This window comes from Colobus angolensis, unplaced genomic scaffold (genome assembly GCF_000951035.1).
Source record: "Colobus angolensis palliatus isolate OR3802 unplaced genomic scaffold, Cang.pa_1.0 Scaffold31, whole genome shotgun sequence".
NCBI classification, from domain to species: domain Eukaryota; kingdom Metazoa; phylum Chordata; class Mammalia; order Primates; family Cercopithecidae; genus Colobus; species Colobus angolensis.
In genome coordinates this window covers 11,392,472-11,411,679 of record NW_012116377.1, presented here as the reverse complement: position 1 = coordinate 11,411,679, position 19,208 = coordinate 11,392,472, and the positions used below count along the sequence as shown (strand labels likewise).

The following is a 19,208-nucleotide window of genomic DNA, read 5'->3' as shown; positions in this document are numbered from 1 at the left end:
TGTACAAGTTAACAATTTCTAGTAAATTTACAAAGTTGTTCTACCATCATAACAAACAATTTTAGAACATTTCTATCACTCTGAAAATAACCCTCATGTTCACTTACCATCTCTTCCCACTCCAGTGCTGGGCAACCACTAATTTACTTTCTGTCTCTATAGATTTGCCTTTTCTGGACATTCTGTACAAATAGAATCACCTCATATGTAGTCTTTGTATCTGACTTCTTTTCTTTAATATAATGTTTTTGAAGCTCATTCACGTTGCAGCATGTCAGTAATTTATTCCCTTTTATTACAGAAGTCCATGGATATGCCTACCACGTCATGGAGTGAATTGCATCCCTGTCCCCCAAATTCATATGTTGAAGCACTAACCCTCCAGTACGTCAGAATGTAACTATATTTGGAAATAAGTCTTTTAAGGAGGGTGTTAATTTAAAATCAGGCTATTTAAGGTATGTCCTACTCCAATCTGACTGGTGTCCTAGAAAGAAAAGATTAGGACATACAAGAGAGAAAGTGAGAAGGCTACCATTTGCAAGCCAAGGAAAAGAGGCTTCAGGAGAAACCAAATCTGCAGGCACCTTAATCTTGAACTTCCAGTCTCCAGAACTGTGAGAAGTAAATTTCTGTTGTTTAAGCCACCCAGTCTGTGATATTTTGTTATGGCAACCCTAGCCAACTAACTCACCATTCTGATGGTTATGAAGTGTTATCTCACTGTGGTTTTAATTTTCGTTTCCCTAATGATGTATATCATCTTTTCATGTGCTTGTTGGCAATTTTTATATCTTCTTTGACGAAGTCTCTATTTAAACGTTGCCCACTTAAAACAAGTTGGGTTTGTCTTATTATTGAGTTGTAAGCCCTCCTGATATATTCTGGTTAGAAGTACTTTATCAGAAATATGATTTGCAAATATGTTCTCTAAAGTTGTAGTTTGTATTTTGTTTTCTTAATGGTATTCTTTTGAAATACAAAAGTTGTACATTTTGATAAAATTGAATTTATACACTTTATCTTTTAAGGATTATGCTAAGGACTCTGCCTTACCTGAGGACAAAAAAGATTTTCTTATACTTTTTGGGGTTTAGTTCTTACATTTAGATCTCTTGTCTATTTGAAGTTAATTTTTGTATAAGGTGTAAGAGTCTAAATCTATCTTTTTGCATGTGACTAACCAAATGGTCCATCACCATTTAAAGAAAATACTGTCTTTGCCTCATTGAATTGCCTTAGCAACTTTGTCAAAAATCAATTTATCCACAGCTATAGGAGTTTTTTTTCTGGACTCTCAATTTATGTCATATTGATCAACATTTCAATACCACACTATCTTGATTATTTTATAGTGTATTTTAAAGTTAGATTCAGACTTGCAGGTCCCAAGTCAGCTGGAAATCTAGGTGATGCTGATGACACATAGGAGCCGAGAAGTAGCCACAGAAGTTGTGCTGTGTGCCTGGTGACTAAATGACCACACTCCTTCCGCTATGAGAGCTGTCTTTCTCCTGGGGAATAGAAGAATACACACACACAAAAATCCAGTCAGTGTAATCCGTCTATGCATGTAACACATAAGGTGTGCTTGATTCACAAATCCTAAGTGGGTGGTGGCTGCCAGGACAGCAGATCTGAACCTAAAAAATACTTCTTTACTCTTCATGAAATCAATCTCTCTCCCCAGGCTTAGGTTTTTCTTGCTTACCTCTCTAGAGACTCCCTCAAATACCTTTAATTTCTGAAAATTTCATCCAGTCTAATTCACTCTGCCTCTTGCTCTGTTTTCTAATACCTTCAAGTCTCCCTGAGACTCAAAAAGTGGTACCCTGTTCCATTCTTCAGTCCATCTCCCTCCCATTCATTCATGAAGACATTGCTCAGTTCTCTTTTTCCTTTTTATAATCTCCTGAATCATTCCTTCCCAGCCTTTTTCTAAAAAGTTTGGCTTCAAACCTTAGTATTTCTCAAAGTTGTTTTTCAAAGATCACTAATTACTTCCTGACCAAACTCAGTGGCTTTTGTTTTAGAAGTTATTCCACTCTACTTGGTCTTTGGGCTTTTTCCACTTCCTCGGTGAGGGTGAAGAACTGTGGTTGACATTTCTCGTATTTCTCTAGCTATGGTAGGGGATCATTTCATTTAAGTTTTGAATATCTATAGTTGTGGTCCATGAATGTAACCTTCCTCATCTTATTTGAAATAGGAAAACAAGGTATCTGTCCTAAAATATACTGCTCAAAAGGGATCACATATGTATGTACATTCATGTTGCTATAAAAAAAAAGTTTCCAATTTATCAGGAAAATGAGTTTCAGGGGTCATGATTTCTAATCAAAATACTGCAGGATAAATGTTCTCTGACATAATAGAAAACAATGAAATGCAGTAAAAGGAACTTGTCCAAGTATGCTAAAAGAAAACCTAGACATGATCAAGGAGTAGACATTTTGTTGAAAGTAGGAGATTAAGAATGCCAACGTAAAACTTTCTAAAAATTAAATCAAAAAGTCAAGAAAAAAGCTGGGATTCTCTACAGAAAGTTTGAATTTAGCTTGGAGAAGAAAGAACACCATGGCTTTCTCTTGTATTAGAACAGGTGTATACTGGCCAAGTGTGGAACAAGCCAGAAATACTTTGAGAATGTCTTAGGACAAGATTAGAAAGAAAGGTACTTGATTGGAAGGAATCCAGGAGCCTGGGCCACACAAGTCTGTAATCACTGAAGGTAAAAGCTTGAAGTTTTTGCTCCTTATATTTCTGAGGTTATAGCTTCAGTGGAGTGAAAAGGCCACCAGACCTGAATTGAGAAGATCTTGGCTGTAATCCTGGTTCTGAAGGTGGGTGGAAGATCCCTCAATATAACTTCCATTTTCTCATGGGCACTGTGTAACATATAGTTTCTACCTATTTCAGGTTCCCATGAAATCATCTGCATGGAAGCCTATGTTTGTTAAGAATTACTCTTGAGAGAGAAGCTTCCACATGAACACCAAAAAATAATTTTTCCATTTATGTTTCTCTAAATGCCAAATAAAGTATTTTAAATAAGCATTTTATAAAAAGTTATGGTAAAGCTGTAACTGCTGAAAGCCTGCTTTAGGAAAATAGTGATACATCTTATCAACTCAAGCAGTAAACAGAAACTTCCAGTGCTGCATGATGGAAGGTCACCATCTAGAGGCCCAGTTGTATTATGATGTTTCATTACAAGCTCCATTGACTTCAGAGGCTAGGAAGGCAGCCTGGATAAGAAGCAGCAGCCAGCCCCAGGAGAGGAGGGAAGAGCACAACTTTGGTCCTGCAGACTTTGCCTCAGTAAAGGCATTCAAAATTTAAGTTACAAACAAAACAAACTAAACACAGTGCCCTTCAAACTGAGCAATCTCCCAAATCAAGCTTTGGTCCTGGGCCTCTGCTCACTGTCAGAATATGAATAGAAAGTTGAATGTGATAAGTAAAGTGATAACTCCTTGGGAGATAAGCTCAAAGAGACTCCAAACAATGGAGGCTTTTACAATTTCTTGTACAAAATCTTTGCTTCTTGGGAGTAATTTTACAATTGAAAATTTGGATTGGTTGTGGTAGGTGGTAAAGGAAGCTGTGATATTTTCAGAAAATGAGGAAGAAATAAAGTCACCAGAAGATATCATTGATTCCAAATGATAATCTCTTTCTCTCTTTCCTTTTTTTCTGAGTCAAGGTCACATTCTGTTGCTCAGGCTGGAGTGCAGTGGTGCAATCATGGCTCACTGAGCCTAGAACCTGGGCTCAAGTGATCCTCCTATCCTTCTGAGTAGCTGGGACCGAATCAAAGTGCGATTCAAACCTGAGCTTCACTCCCTATTGGCTGTGTGGCTTTGGGCATGCTACTCAACCTCTGAGCCTCCCATAGTTGTGAGGATTAAATGAAATAAAGCTTGGAGGCCAGGCACGGTGGCTTATGCCTATAATCCCAGCACTTTGGGAGGCCAAGGCAGGCGGATCACAAGGTCAAGAGATTGAGACCATCCTGGCCAACATGGTGAAACCCTGTCTGTACTAAAAATACAAAAATTAGCCGGGCATGCTGGCATATGCCTGTAGTCCCAGCTACTCAGGAAGCTGAGGCTGGAGAATCACTTGAACTGGGGAGGCAGAGGATGCAGAGAGCCGAGATCGCGCCACTGCACTCCAGCCTGGCGACAGAGCGAGATTCTGTCTCAAAAAGAAAAAAAAAGAAAGCTTGGAAAGTGCTTAAAGGGCTTATCCAGTGTCTGGAATGTAACTGGTGTTCCTCACCCTTCTCTCACTTACAAGAAGCCACATAATTTAACTTAGAGAAAATAATTTAACTTAGAAGAAGATAGCCTGTAGATCTGGGGCCCAAAATTGGATCTTAACTTTGTTGTTGTTCTTGTTATAATGAAGAGACCTGGTTTAGTCACAACATGAGTAAAGGAGGTGTGACTGTCCCAGCTTTGACTGCATTTTCTTTCAGGATGTAATTTTCTTACTGGTAACATGGAAGAAACAGTTGTATCATCTGTAAATGAAGATAATAGTACAAAACACACAGGGTTGCTGTGAGGATTAAGTAAGATGTTATATAAGATGTCTACAACTCAGTACTGCTTAGTAAGGGGGAGCTATTTTCACTATTGTTGATCCTTGTCACTCAAGGGACATCTGTGAGAAGATGATATAATTGCCATTGATTATTACAGAAATGCCTGCTGGTCTTTGCTACCTTCCTCACAAATCACTCTCTCACCAAGGTTCTGCTCTAGAAAGAGCAGCACTGTGGCTCTCCTAAGAGGCCTGCTCCTTTGCACACACCATGTGTGTGATTGAGTTTTTTAAAAACTCGCAGCAGAACACGTACTTCCAAATGAGAGTTGTATCCTTCAAAACCTGTGAGAGACTACAGTTCTTCTTTTATAATATCTCTCTGCTCCAGGAACTTCTTTCAGATCTACTGCATATACTTTTGACTATCTAAACAGAAGCAAAAGAGAAAAGGATTTTGGTCAAATAGAGAAAAGATCTTCACGGATAGCCTATAAGTTGGCTCTGAGGCAGTTTATTAATGTTTTTGAGCAATGGCAACATAGCTTTGCAAAGTGGCAACATTAAAGGAATGCTGTCATTTGGATGTATTAATTATAATTTTTTTTTTTTTTGAGACAGAGTTTTGTTCTTGTCACCCAGGCTGGAGTGCAATGGCACGATCTCAGCTCACTGCAACCTCCTCTTCCCAGATTCAAGTAATTCTCCTGCCTCAGCCTCCCAAGTAGCTGGGATTACAGGCATCTGCCACCACACCCAGCTAATTTTTTTTTTTAGTTTTAGTAGAGACAGGGTTTCACCATGTTGGCCAGGCTGGTCTCGAACTCCTGATCTCAGGTGACCCACCTGCCTCGGCCTCCCAAACTGCTGGGATGACAGACGTGAGCCACCGCGCCCAGCCCCAAATAATTTTTAAAGTCACTTCTTTAAAACAACACAAAAGATCTGCATCCAGAGGCCCTAAAGGCCTACGTCCTTCTGTGTTCCCCTTTTAACTATGTCTGGCACCCATTGGCATCTTGCCTATCCACAGAATCTTAATGTTTTGGCCTATATATGGAATATCAGGGTTTTAAAAATCAGTTTAGTGGTCCCTTCCAGGGGATGTCTCAGAGGGTCCCAACCTCACATATACCAGGGCCTTGAATGCTGACTTAACAAGCGTCTTCTGTCAGGCCCAGTGTTCTAATTTGGGGTATGGAAATGGGTTGCTAATTAAAGAAAGCAAAGCAGCTGTGAAAGGAGGTGAGGCTTTAGCCACAACGATCTGCATTCAAGTCCTAGCTCATAGCTTGCAAGGTGCTTAATCATGCTGAGCCTCATTTTCTCCTGTGACCCCGCTTGGCCTGCCCCACAGGACTGCCATGACAGCCGAAGCGATGGTGAGAAGGCCCTTCATAGGCAGTGAACTCTCCCCTACACTCTGCACCCGCTTGATTTCTTTAGCTTTAGCAAGAGGTAGTCCACCCAGCCCACAGTGTAATTTGGGCAAAACAGGGAGGAGGCACCCTCTGTGGCAGAATGAGAGGTAGCCTGTGTTGGCTGTGGTCATGCCTGGCTGGAGGGTCCTCTCTGCCCATGCCCGACCCTCAGCAGGATGCCCCAGGCTCACCGAATGCTTCTCCACACTTCCTTTTTTCCTGCTATTCTTGCCTGGAGTGACATCCAGTGAGCGGTAGCTAGGTGGCTTCTCCTCGGGCCAGTGTGGGGAAAGCGAGCGGCGGCGATGGGCCCCCCAGCTCTGGGGCTGCCTCTCCTTGTCCTCTTCAGAGCTCCAGGAACTGAGGCCGGAGGGCAGGGGAGGAGAGTAGCTGCGGTGCCTGCGTCGTCTCTGGTGCCTCTGAGTGCTCTCCCGGGGGCTGAGCCTGTGGGGCCTCTCCTGACAGCGGCTCCTGAAAGGAGGGTGGCTTGGCCGCCAGCGTGCCTCGCTGGACGAGGGGACATCGCTTAGGCTATCCCTGTCTGACCAGTGTGTGGGTGACCCATTCAGCCTAGAGCTACGGTGCCTTCCACTCCATGATGGGTCCAGTTCCCTTCTTTCCAATGCCCAAGACTTTGGCCCCCGGTCCTGGAGCTCCTGGTGGAAATCAGGGTAATGGTGCTGCCTTCTCCCATCTCTCAGATCCCAGGGCCTGGAGTGATTTGGGGTGAGCCACTGCTGGTGCAGGGAGTCACTGGTCCTCCTTGAGGATGACAGGTCTCTGATCAGTGGGGGCAGGTGGATGATTCTGCGTTCCACAACCTCGGAGCCCAGGGAGGACAGCATGCTGCAGGGATGGCCAAATCTGGCTTTGAGGTCAGGGGGCAGAGGCTGTGCCAGGTTGAGGTTCCGCAGTTCTTTCTCCAAATACTCCAGGACACTATTGGTGATGGGAGGGTGATTGGTGGTCTGGGTCATTGGCAGCTGAGGGAGGCTGGACCGCAGGGACAAATCTGAATGGAAACAAGGACATGACATATAGAGCAAATGGCCCAAAACATACACCTCAGAATCAGGACATCAAAATGTGACATTGGTTAGCATGATTCCCTCCCATCCTCCATCATGAATATGCCTGCCACATTGGTCACGGAGGCCTTGATGTAGCCCATGTTCCTGCCCTTGCCCTCTGCCCTCCCCTATCCCAAATCTCTGGAAGAGTTTACCTCGCTGCAGCAGCGGGTGCATTGGATAAGATGAAACCTGGGAGCTCCTGTCCGCCCCCCAGTACAGGGGTTTTTCCATCATCTGAGGACCTAGGGCCTGGGCCTGCTTCATGTAGCGGTGGCGGGCCAGGGCTGCAGGGGAAGAAGGAGAAATGCAGACCCTCAGCCAGGCAAGCCCCACACCTCTCACTTCACTTCTCTCCACCTAGGGGCCCTGCAAGAGGCCAGCTTCTCTTGTCTGTTCTCACCTATCTTGCATGGGAGTAAGGGTTAAGGGGGTAGTAAATTAAATGTCCCCCTGGCGAGGAGCTGGAACTAAATTCTCTTCAAGACTGCAACTTCTGTATCCCAGGAAAGTATATTCTTAAAACTTGATTCCTAGCCTCAAAATCATTTCATCACCTTGCCCATTCCTAAGGTCACCAAAAATGCATAGGTAGATTCATGGATACTAGCATACAATGAATTACTGGGCCATAGGCCAACAAAACTAGAAGCCAAAGGCCGGAAACAGAAGGTACAGATGCAAAGGACTTAGAGGAGGCTGTGAATCAGGGGCTGGGGGCATCTGCTCAGAGTGAAAGAAAAAGGGAAGGGCATGATACTGAAGATAATGGGCAGAATTACTTGGCAATTATATGGAAGAGTGTTTCTAGCTGGCATGCCAACCCTGGGTGGAAAAAAATTCGTGGGAAGAAGGCAAGGGTGTGCAAAAAGCTCAAGTAGATTCCAGTGGGTCTTTTCTACTCTTCTCCTCGCCTTATTGAGATTGTCCCTAAGTAGGGGAATTTCTAAGGGGTGGGGTGGAGGCAGGGAAGGGGGATGAGAAATACTATTTCCTTTATGGCAAAGAAAATCATATAAAAAAAGTAGTGCAAGGATCCATAGAAATGTCACTCTAGCCCCTTAGGTGGGGCTGATCTGAGCCATACAACCCACAGTGAGCACAAATTAAAAACAAAAGCATTTCGTTGTTTTTGTTCATGCTTTTCTATTTTGGGGGTAGTTGTGGCTGAGTGCCTCATGTTTCCTAAGTGCTCTGCCTATCCACGCATGTTGGACGCGTACCTGTATGTTGAGGGCAGGAAGTGCGGGCCTCAGTGTGAACGAGGATAGGCCCCAGCCTGGCATTCTCAGTTCCTCCTTGCTTCCCTGGGCCCTGTGGCCACCCCTAAAACAGCAGGGCCCAGGCACAGAAGGGGACAGAAAGCTGGCATCCTGAACACAGTCATATAGAGTGTAGGGTTTGCCAAGGCCAGCAGCAAAGGGGTCATCCAGTGGGCTGCCCAGTGATTCCAGTACGAAACTCCCAGCACAACAGGAAGTGGTTGTAACAGAGTCCCCAGAAGTGTCCGGAGCGTCAACCCTCAGTGTGAGTCACAGCCTAGCCTGGAGGAAATCAGATGCAAACTTGCAGCTCCCCCAGCAGCTACACCTTCATGCCAACTGATAGCCTTGAGCCTCCCTGAAGACAGGTCCACAAGCTCAGAGCTGCCCTCTCCCTCTGCAGAGCTGCCGCTCCCCAGCTCCCTCTACTGGCTACCACCAACACACATACTGGAATGTCCAGCCTTATACGTGTAATTTACCTTACATAAGCTAACTAGTTCTCTGAAAAATCTCTTCATCTGGGAATCCAATGAGGAAGTTGGGCTCAGAGAGATTACCTTCCCAACCTAAGGTCCCACAGCTAGCGACTGGCAGAGCCAGGATGTGAACCTGTGCGACACTCAAGCCTATGCTCTTTGTGTGCCATACCACCGAGTCCCCAGACTCCTTTATTTTCTGTGATGAAGCAAAAAACCTTCCCTGCAGGCACCTCCTCAATTTACGTCTCTCTAACTCAGCTCCAGACCTTTCAAAGTCCACTCCAGACTAGTCTCTCCTTCCATGGTCTGGGGACATCTGATTCCAAGAAGAACAACCCTACCCACTGTATCCCTTTAATGGAATCCTTGCCTTTTCCAGATGGTCCTATTCCCATTTAGCCACTCCTTCTCCTGCTTCCTTCAATCAGGGAGAAAGGCAGAGTTGTGCTTCCTCTTTGCTCCTCAAATGATTTTTTTCACTAAAGGGACACCCTTCACAAATAACTCTCTAACAACCCTTCCAGATCCTTCATGCACGTTTCTGACATTTCCCGGAGATTTTTCACACGGTCCAGAGATTAACTCACCTGCTTCCTTAGTTACCACAACCTTTTTTCCAGGGTCTCCCGCTTCCTTGTTGCACTACAACTAATGAAACAGATTGGAAGACATAGTCTTTGAGTTTTTCTCTTGCCTGCCTTCCCCTGCATCCCTGAAAACAGCCTCACGGGATGTCTAGGCTTTCAGGGGCATCTGTTGCTCACCTAACGGGGAATCAGATAGGCAATAAAAGTAGGAAACCTGGACAAGGCAACAAAGCTGCAAAAGACTCCCAATAAGTTCTCTTAACCTCAGTGGAGTAAAGTCTGCCTTAGTCACCTTTAATGAGCTTGTTAAAACTACAGCTTTCTGAGTCTCATTCCCAGGGACCCTCCTTCAGTTGGTCTAATGCAAGGCAAGAAAATTTGTATTTTCAACAAGCTCCCTGTTTCAACAATGTAGGAATCAACTTGGAATTGACTGCTGAGGACTCTCAACACTTTGTTCACCATCCCTTACCATCCCCTCTCCACTCTTACAGAACTCATTCTTGCCCTTCTTTTAATTAATTAATTAATTAATTAATTTTTCTGAGATGGAGTCTCACTCTGTCACCCAGGCTGGAGTGCAATGGCACTATCTCGGCTCACTGCAACATTCGCCTCTAGGGTTCAAGCGATTCTTCCGTCTCAGCCTCCCGAGTAGCTGGGATTATAGGCGCCCGCCACCATGCTCTGCTAATTTTTGTGTTTTTAGTAGAGATGGGGTTTCACCATGTTACCCAGGCTGGAGTGCAATGGCACTATCTCGGCTCACTGCAACATTCGCCTCTAGGGTTCAAGCGATTCTTCCGTCTCAGCCTCCCGAGTAGCTGGGATTATAGGCGCCCGCCACCATGCTCTGCTAATTTTTGTGTTTTTAGTAGAGATGGGGTTTCACCATGTTGGCCAGGCTGCTCTTGAACTCCTGACCTCAGGCGATCCACCTGCCTTGGCCTCCCAAAGTACTGGTATTACAGGCGTGAGCCACCCCGCCCAGCCCTTGCCCTTCTTTTAACCTATGGTCATTCAGTCTATTTGCTTTCTCCAAAACTACCAGTCCTCCCTGATTTGACTGACCAGTCGTTTCTGGGACATCCTCAGGTGCTTCCTAGAATCCCATGCCCCTTTGAACTCTTGTCATTTTAGCTTTAGGCAACCATCAGCAGATGCTTCTGGGTCCCAACCAGGCAACTGACCTCAAATAGCCCTCCTCCCAATAGGGCTTTCCTTCTTAACCTCTCAAACATGCCTTCCCTCCTCTATAGCAGCAACTTAAAACATTCCCCACCTCTTAGGTCTTCCCCTGCCGGTGAACTTTCTGCTGATGACTTCATCTCTATTAAGGAAGAGGAACCAGCCCTGAACATGGAGCCAAGAAACCTAGGTTTAGTCCAGGGCCCACTGCTAACAGGCTGTAACACACTAATTGTGGAAAAACCTCCCTCGACTTCACTTCCTTCAGCTGTGAGGCAGAAGGAGATGGGGCAGGAGACATCAGAGATTCTCACTGTGGCTGTGGCCTACTGCAGGGCATGCCTGGAGGTTCTCCAGTAAGGAGGGCCAGTAACCGCTCTAGGGATGAAAGGCGTTTCTCCAGTTTTCACAGAAAAAGTACGTTTCCATTTCAAAAACGTCTATCTTTAAGTCCTACTGAGGGCTGTTTACCACTACTAGGTGAGCTATCAAGGGTTACTAAAATTTGGTCTTATTTTCATTTTTCTCCTCTCTAATCCTTTTTTAACTCTCACTAGAAAGTGGGAGCAGGTTGGGGAGGTGGGATGTGATCAAAGAAGTTCAAGAATCACTGACATGTTTCTCGAAGCTTCCTTCTGCATCTAGAATTTTGATTTGCTGAAATCGAGTCAGGAAGATGTGAGCTCCCTCAGCTTCCTCCCTTACATCTTAATCATCCTCCACATTTTAATGACTTCCTTTCTGTCTTCAGAGGCTAGACTAGGCTGCTTCCCTTTCCCTTCCACTCTCTAAGGGCCAGTTCTTTCCTTGTAGAGCTGAGGCCACTCCTACCAGCGTCATCATTCATCAGTGACCACCTCACTTCTTAATGCTTCACTTTACTCACTTGATATTAACCTTGGTTCATTGCTTATAAACATGTTTAGGATCACCTTATTCTCCAAACACCAACAATAACCCCTTACTCCTCTAACCAAAGAGGAGTAAGTAATAACTCATGCCCTTCCATGCAATTCTTCTTGTCAACAAACTTCTCAGGACACTCTGCTCCAGTGACTCACTTTGAAAGTGACATCATCGGTCCAAGTTCAGGGACCTTTGTGGTCTGCATTTCTTGATTTTACTAGTTTTTTAAAATGAACCTAATCCCTCAGGAGAAACAACTCTCCCCCAGAACCTCCAGTTATTAGTTTACTAATAAAGGATGCACTTATCATCTGTGTTAGCTTTGTCCCCAGTCTTGCCTGCTTTTAGTGCCCCACGAACCTAGGGAATCTAAGCAGCCATCTTGGGCGGGTTTTTCTTATCTCATCCTACATATTATTTCTCCAGCGACAGTGGCCTCTCCATGGCCTCCTCCCTGAGGTCCCTGAAAGGTAGGGAGCCCCGCAGTCCAATGCTGCATCCTCTGTAACTTTTCCCCTCCTATGATGTCTTAGCCAATCCCACAGTGATCCACCTACAGAGACTGTGGCAGCCTCTGCTGTAGGAATGCAGACTTTCACCAGTCAGATGAACATGGATTCAACTCTGCAAAGCCACTGCTATTTCCTAGCTGTGGGGCTTTTCTGACCTTTGGTCTCCTGTCTGTTAAATAGGGATGACATCTGCCTTCTAGGGTGGTTGTGAGGATTCAGTGAGGAAATGTATGCAAGGGGACTACATGTCAGACATCCAATAAAAGTTAGTTCTCTTTTCCTGTAAGACAGCAACCTCAGAGCATAGTCCTGAAACCAGACTCAGGCCACCGACTTTCTTCACATTGTAGATCAGATTTTGTTTCTATCTTAATAGGTCATTCATTATTTTTCCCTTAAAACATTTCCTTTCAAATGGATCAAACTGATAAAAGTGTTACCTCTGGGTACTCAGATGAGTCATTACATTTTCCTGAATTTCTCAAATTTCCTACAATATAGTACTTTATTTAGATCATCAGGAAGAGGAAATGTTATTGAAAACAAAAGCCAAAAAAAAAAAAAATTAAAAACCTTCTATTTAACGCAGTTGGCACTATTCCATCTATTTGACCAAGAAAATATCTTTATAGAATAATTTTGTATTATTTTGCCTTTACCATGTATTCTGTAGCCAACATTTTTAAGGGCATAATTCTGTTACAGTTCTGTTTTAAAGGATCAGACGTTAGTCCAAAGGAAGATCACATTGAAAATAAGATCATCTGCTGCCTCTTCCCTTGCCCTAACTCAAGGATTCTCAAAGTGTGGCCCATCTACCAGCAGCAGCACATCACCTGGGAACTTTTGACATAAGAAATACAAATAAAGTTCTAAGCCCCCAAATGACTAACAGACCCCCTCTTGGCCAAGGGGACCCCAGAGAAACCTTGGAAGCTAAGTTCATGGCCATGACAGGATGGGAGGTCAGACTCATCTCATTATATCCCCACCCACAGTGACCAGCCCTTTCAAAAAGACTCCACATGGATAATGTCAATTACTAGCTTATCTTCCCAGGTACAGAACAAAGACAAGATAAAGTCTAATTCCTCTTTTCCCCTTTTCTAATATTCACTTTCTCTTATGTAAAATACAGATTTGCTGGGCACTAACTTAAGTTTCACAAGTGTGTAATCATTTGTTTCATTGCTGCCCTCCACTTCTTAAGGAAAATGTATAAATACTAAACCTCCTGGGAACTTCTTTGAAAAAAAAAAAAAAAACAGTCACAGATGCATCTGTGACTTATGTTTTTTCCCTGGGTATGCCCTCAAGCTAGCTCAATAAACCTCAATGATCTGAGACTTAGGCCTCAGTCACTCATTTTGATTGCTAGAGGAATAAAAATTCTCAGGTCCTACCTTGGACCAATTGAGTCAGAAAACCTGGAGGTGGCAGCCAAAAATTAAGTTAAGGAGGAAAATAAAAAAGAAGAAACAGAAATCATCCCTACCTCCTGACCTCTAGGGAGGGGAGAGTGGCTGAAGGTTGAGTTGATCACCGATAGCCAATGACTTAATCAATCATGCCTATGTAATGAAGTCTCCATAAAAACCCAAAAGGACTGGGTTGGGGGAGCTTCCTGGTTGCTAAAGACGGAGGTACTGGGAGGGTGGCACACCTGGAGAGGACATGGAAGCCCCGCCCCGCTCCCAGATACCTTGCTCTATACATCTCTTCATCTGGCTGTTCACTTGTATTCTTTTAAATATTCTTTGCAATAAGTGGGTAAACATAAGTAAAGTGTTTCCTTAAATTCTGTGAGCTGCTCTAGCAAATTAATTGAACTGGAGGAAAGGGTCGTGGTAACTACCAATTTATAGCCATTTCCTCAGAAGCACAGGTGACAACCTACTAGTTGTAACTGCAGTTGGCATCTGAAGTAGGGGGTGGTCTTGTGGGACTAAGTCTTCCACCTGTGGGGTCTGGTGCTATTTCCAGGTAAATAGCATCAGAATTGAGTTAAATTATAGGACATTCAGTTGGTGTCTGCTGAAGAATTCCTTTTTGTGTGGGGAAAACACACACACACTTGGTGTCCGAAGTATTGAAGGGCATGTGAGAACAGGAAAAAACAGTTTTGTTTTCCTTTACAAGTGGTCTTCTCTCTTACTGGCTTATTTAAACCACTCACTCTAGCCCACCTTATATCCAAATGAGGTCAGTGCTAGGAATGAAGATTGAAGCACAGGCACATCAGGGCTGCTGAGGAAATGCCATCAGTAGGCAGAGCTATCTGAGAGATGCTTTAGGCAGCCTGAGAGTGGACAAGCAAATGTCCTCATTTCAGCCACCTTCCATGTGGCTCCCTAACCTCCCTAAGCATCATTTTCAGGGCTGAGGCTAATGTCCTCTGACCCTGTGATGGGAGGACAGAACCTGGAAGAACCTTTGACCTGGCACTTGAAGCTGATCTACTTCAAGTCCTGGTCCCTAATCCACTCCATTCCACTGCTTGTCTGTCCCCGCTCACCTTTCTCAGGACAGCAGCAGCGGGCGGGACAGCAGGGACAGCGGATATAGCAGCAGCAATACTGAGGACAGCACTGGCACCAGCACACTCCAATCAGCAGCAGGAGGAGGAGGGCTCCCAAGATGATGAAGATCACGGTCAGCCAGTCTGCAGGGGAGAAGCCAAGCAGGGGCTGAACTAAACATTCAGGGGGAATACTTCCAGCTCTGATGTCCTAGAGGTCTCATAAACACAGCTCTTGACCTACAGGTTAAAGTTCAGCAATATGTTGGCAAAAAATTAAAAGTTTAGCTTTGATAAGGGAACTTCAGAGGTTGATAATCCAATGACAAGAACTCAGGCTTGTTTATTTCTGTTTTTTTTCCTGTGAGTAGAAGTGTTACGGCAGTGAGGTAGACTGAATAGAAAGCTCCAGTAGCACTTACGCAGGACGATGAGCTTTACTTCCTTATCGGGGTCTCCTGATGTGTCCCCTGGAGCCTCAATGGTGCAGTAATACACTCCATGGTCCCACCACATCACTTCATTAATCACAAGATCTGCTCCTACACAGTAAGGAGGGAGAAAGTGCCAGTGTCAGAGGAGAGAGCACTGGTGTCTAACCTGTGACAGCCTCAAGACCTGGGCAGCATGGTGAGACCTTGTATTTACAAAAAATAAGAATAAAAAAATTATCCAGGCATGGTGGCATGTGCCTATAGTCCCAGTTTCTCTGGAGACCGAAGTGGGAGGATCGCTTGAGCCTAGGAAGTTGAAGCTGCAGTTAGCTATGAATGTGCTAATGCACTCCAGCCTGAGCAACACAGTGAGACCCTATCTCAAAAAAAGTTAAACATAAAATACTGTTTAAGTTGCCAGTATATGGGGCTTTTACTTCCTCGCAATCAGACCTAATCCCAACTGGTACAGTGGAAATGACTATTTAGCTGCATTTCAGATGAGGAAAATCAAGACTCAAACGAACTGGCCTAATAACATACAGACAATGCTCATCAGAGGTAGGTTCAAACCCACATCTCTCTGCCTCAAAGCTAGTACTAGTACCCACCAAGCTTTCCTGTCTTCTCTACATTGGGTAGAAAAACTCCAGATTCTAGGTCCCTTGTCAGCCTAAAATGAGCAGTTATCTCTGGATCCTGAAGGACAGGTATGAGATGAACTTGAATAAAGATAAAATGCCAGTATTTTAAGAGTAAATGTAACTCAAGAAGAGTTTCAGTTCTTGTGAGCACTCAGTGTTGTATACCTATATTAGGATAGATGAAGGGTTTATATATATATATATTTGCTGTACATTCATTTTTGTTTTTTTAAATTTTAAGGCCGGGGTGTATGTGCAGGTTTGTTACACAGGTAAATGTGTGCCATGGTGGTTTGCTGCACAGATCATCCCATCACCTAGGTATTAAGCCCAGCATCCAACAGCTGTTCTTCCTGATGCTCTCCCTCCTACACCCCCAAACCCTCCAACAGGCCGCAGTGTGTATTGTTCCCCCCATGTGTCCAGGCATTCTCATCATCCAGCTTTCCACTTATAGGATCATCAGGGTGGACAGACAACCTACAGAATGGGGGAAAATTTTTGCAATCTATCCATCTGACAAATGTCTAATATCCAGCATCTACAAGGAACTTAAAATGAATGGTTAATATTTATGTTCAAGTTTAGCAAAGTCAATAAATATTCACTTTTGTGGGTCCAGCACTATGTCAGGCACCGAGGAGATGTAAAGAGAAACAAAACCCTTTTCTGTCCTGAAAGGGTTTAAAATCCAGTCAAAGGCATCAGGGCAGCCTCTGTGCGAAGTACAGTGGCAGTTCCAGTTCCCCCACCCACAGTAAGCACCAGCGCCACGGAACCTTAGCGTTACAGAATTGCTCCTGCTAAGTCGGTTGTAATATCTGCAATTCTTTATTATCTGTTTGTCAAGAAATGTTTATTGAGGAAATGAAACAAAAATGCAAGGTCACGCACCCGTGGACCTAACTTTGACTTCTGTTTCCTTCTCTTTCTACGTCAGTACCTACAATTTTTTCCTACCCACTATTTTCCAAACCCACTACCTTTCCCAGAAATAAGCTTACCCTGGACTTGGAAAAATGGTGAAAGTGCTTTTAAAAAATTCCCCCTCGGGGCATGATGTGTATTGTAAATCTGCTCTAATTTTTATTGGAGACATAAAGAGTATTTGAGGGGATGTCAGAGTAAGAAGGGTGTTCAGATATGTTAATGTTTTAAAGGATCTAAGGACTGATTTGACAGGGTCATCTCAAATGATGCAAGCATAGGCAACAAAGTGTCAGAACACAAGGACTCCAGGAAGTCCCAACAAGCCTGGAGACAGAAGTAAAAACAGAGGGGAATACTAACGTATTCCTGTGGGAGTAAGAACGAAGCAGGGTTTGAGCCAAAGGTGGCTGGGAATGGAAGTAGTGGAAGGTATTTACCTTCATGTTTTAGAAAAAAAAATAAGAGTAGGGACTAGCTACTATGGGGATTTCCATCTTTCAGAAACTGTACAGGTAATTTGCTAATTAAAGAGGCTTGAAACTTTGAGGTCAGAGAAGAACAAATTCTGCTGGCTTTGGAAAAGGCAGAACCACCTTGGATCTTTAGAGATGCCCCTGGAGACTAGAAAACAAGGACAGATGTACCCTAAAGCTGAGGGCTGGCTTGGGGAAATCAGAGGCCGAATGTAAAAAAAAAAAAAAAAAAAGTCAGACTTAAGTGTTACAGACAAAACTGAAAGCAATTATTAATCTGGTTCCCGTTAAGTGACCTCCCTTTAAACAGTCAGAATATTCACTGATTCCTTGATACTGTAGCTATCTGTGGCCACCATGAGTGGCCCAGTGGGTGTATTCTTCCCTTTTTCCCCTTTTAACAAACAAATATTTATTTAACACAGCACATAAAGCCCATTGAAATAGGCTCTGAATTCTGTGCTGATCTACGGCAGCGACTGTGGATTACACAATAGAAATATGAGGAGCTAAGCCATTTATCCAAAAGTATACGGAGTGATAACTAATGCTTACTGCCCACTTCCTATTTGCTAAATGCTTTATACATATTACCTTACTCCCCACAAATCTCTATGATCTAGGTACTATGGCAAGTCCCATTTTATAGAAATTGAGGCTGAAAAATTGTAGACACTTGCCCAGGTTCATATACCCTGTAAATGCAGAACTGGGATGCACACTCGCACCTGACTCCAGAGTCAGGGCTCTCACCACTACTCCCTGCTCAGGGCACAGAGAATAGACAGGCTTTGGACACAGCTCTCACATATCACACTAGATATTCACTTTGGAGTAGGGAGGAAGACACCACAATGCCCATCGTTCAGATGAGGAAAAATAAGCCAAAGAAAATAACTGATCAGGTCGGGCGCGGTGGCTCACGCCTGTAATCCCAGCACTTTGGGAGGCTGAGGCAGGCGGATCATGAGGTCAGGAGATCGAGACCATCCTGGCTAACATGGTGAAACCCCGTCTCTACTAAAAATACAAAAAAATTAGCCGGGTGTGGCGGCAGGCACCTGTAGTCCCAGCTGTTGGGGAGGCTGAGGTAGCAGAATGGCATGAACCCGGGAGGCGGAGCTTGCAGTGAGCTGAGATCGCACCACTGCACTCCAGCCTGGGTGACATAGCAAGACTCTCTCAAAAAAAAAAAAAAAAAAAAAAGATAATAACTGATTACTGGTCACTGAGCTAGTGAGAGGAAGCACTAGGACTCTCACTGGGGCATTTTAGTCCAAGCGCAGTGTTCTTTCCTCTATCAGTGGAGGACAGTGGTCTCAAGGTGGTCATCTGCTCAGTGCCCCCTATTTCCTTCCATATGAACAACAGGAATAGCCAGAGGGAAACTCAGTGACCTGCGGTTTCAGTAGGCCCCGAGAGCAATTTGTGGAATGAATCAAAGAAATCTGATCCACATCTTAGCCCTGAATCTCAGGAAAGCAAAGGAAACCACTCACCCCTAGACTTTTAGCCAAAGCTATAGATAGCAACAGAACAACCTCTGGTCCAGAGACCAACTTCCAGGGAAGTAACTTCAGCTGGTGCAGCACATTCTATGAAGCTGGCACTTTCCTCAAACAATGACAGCGACCAAGTAGACCAACAGGCAGCAGAAAGAAATGGGAAATCCCATGCTGACTCAGCCTGCCAGGCCTGGTGTCTGCACCTCCCCCCACCCCCAGTTCCCCGACACCTCCCCCGCACTCACGGTTCTGGATGGTGATCTTGCGCTGCCGGTAATCTACCCCCAGCACGGGCTCATTCTGCCCCCGCCGCTGGGCCACGATGCGAACTTCCCGCTGGTTGTCGTTGCAGTCGTTGGATGGGTCCTGGCCCAGGGATAAAGCTGCCTGGTATGCTGAGGAGAGAGGGCACACTAGAGTCACACAGCTATAGGGGTTTCCCACAAAGAAAGGTTCCCTTTCTGCTCCAGGCGTGAGACACAGTGAAGTATCTCAATTTTTCCCAAGACTATGCATCCCTTGGGACTCTTGTTAATCATGAAGATCCTGATTCTGCAGGTCTAGAGTGGTATCTGAGATTTTCATTTCTAATATGCTCCCTGGTGATATCAGGCACCACACTTTGAGCAGCCAGACTCCTGACCCCCTAACAGGCCATGATTTCATGCCGGCTGTATCCCCCATCTCCTATTCCAACTTCCCTTGTCTCATTTTCAAAGTCACCC

At 44.5% G+C, this 19,208-nt stretch overlaps 1 protein-coding gene across 3 annotated transcripts in view; it reads right to left on the bottom strand.

Moving 5' to 3' along the window:
- Nucleotides 1–1,366: 1,366 nt before the first annotated feature.
- The window catches only part of ILDR1 (immunoglobulin-like domain containing receptor 1), a 35,151-nt gene continuing 17,309 nt past the window's right edge, over nucleotides 1,367–19,208 (bottom strand). Inside the window, exons 3-8 of one of the 3 annotated variants that reach the window (XM_011950826.1) lie at nucleotides 18,729–18,878; nucleotides 14,920–15,039; nucleotides 14,495–14,641; nucleotides 7,198–7,329; nucleotides 6,164–6,984; nucleotides 1,367–1,514 (exon numbers count right to left, since the gene is read on the bottom strand). In XM_011950826.1, coding sequence (XP_011806216.1) covers nucleotides 1,473–1,514; nucleotides 6,164–6,984; nucleotides 7,198–7,329; nucleotides 14,495–14,641; nucleotides 14,920–15,039; nucleotides 18,729–18,878 — 1,412 coding nt within the window. In that variant the 3' untranslated portion in view covers nucleotides 1,367–1,472. The remainder of the gene's footprint in view (nucleotides 1,515–6,163; nucleotides 6,985–7,197; nucleotides 7,330–14,494; nucleotides 14,642–14,919; nucleotides 15,040–18,728; nucleotides 18,879–19,208) is intronic. The other 2 variants (XM_011950827.1, XM_011950828.1) reach the window with 2 other exon arrangements.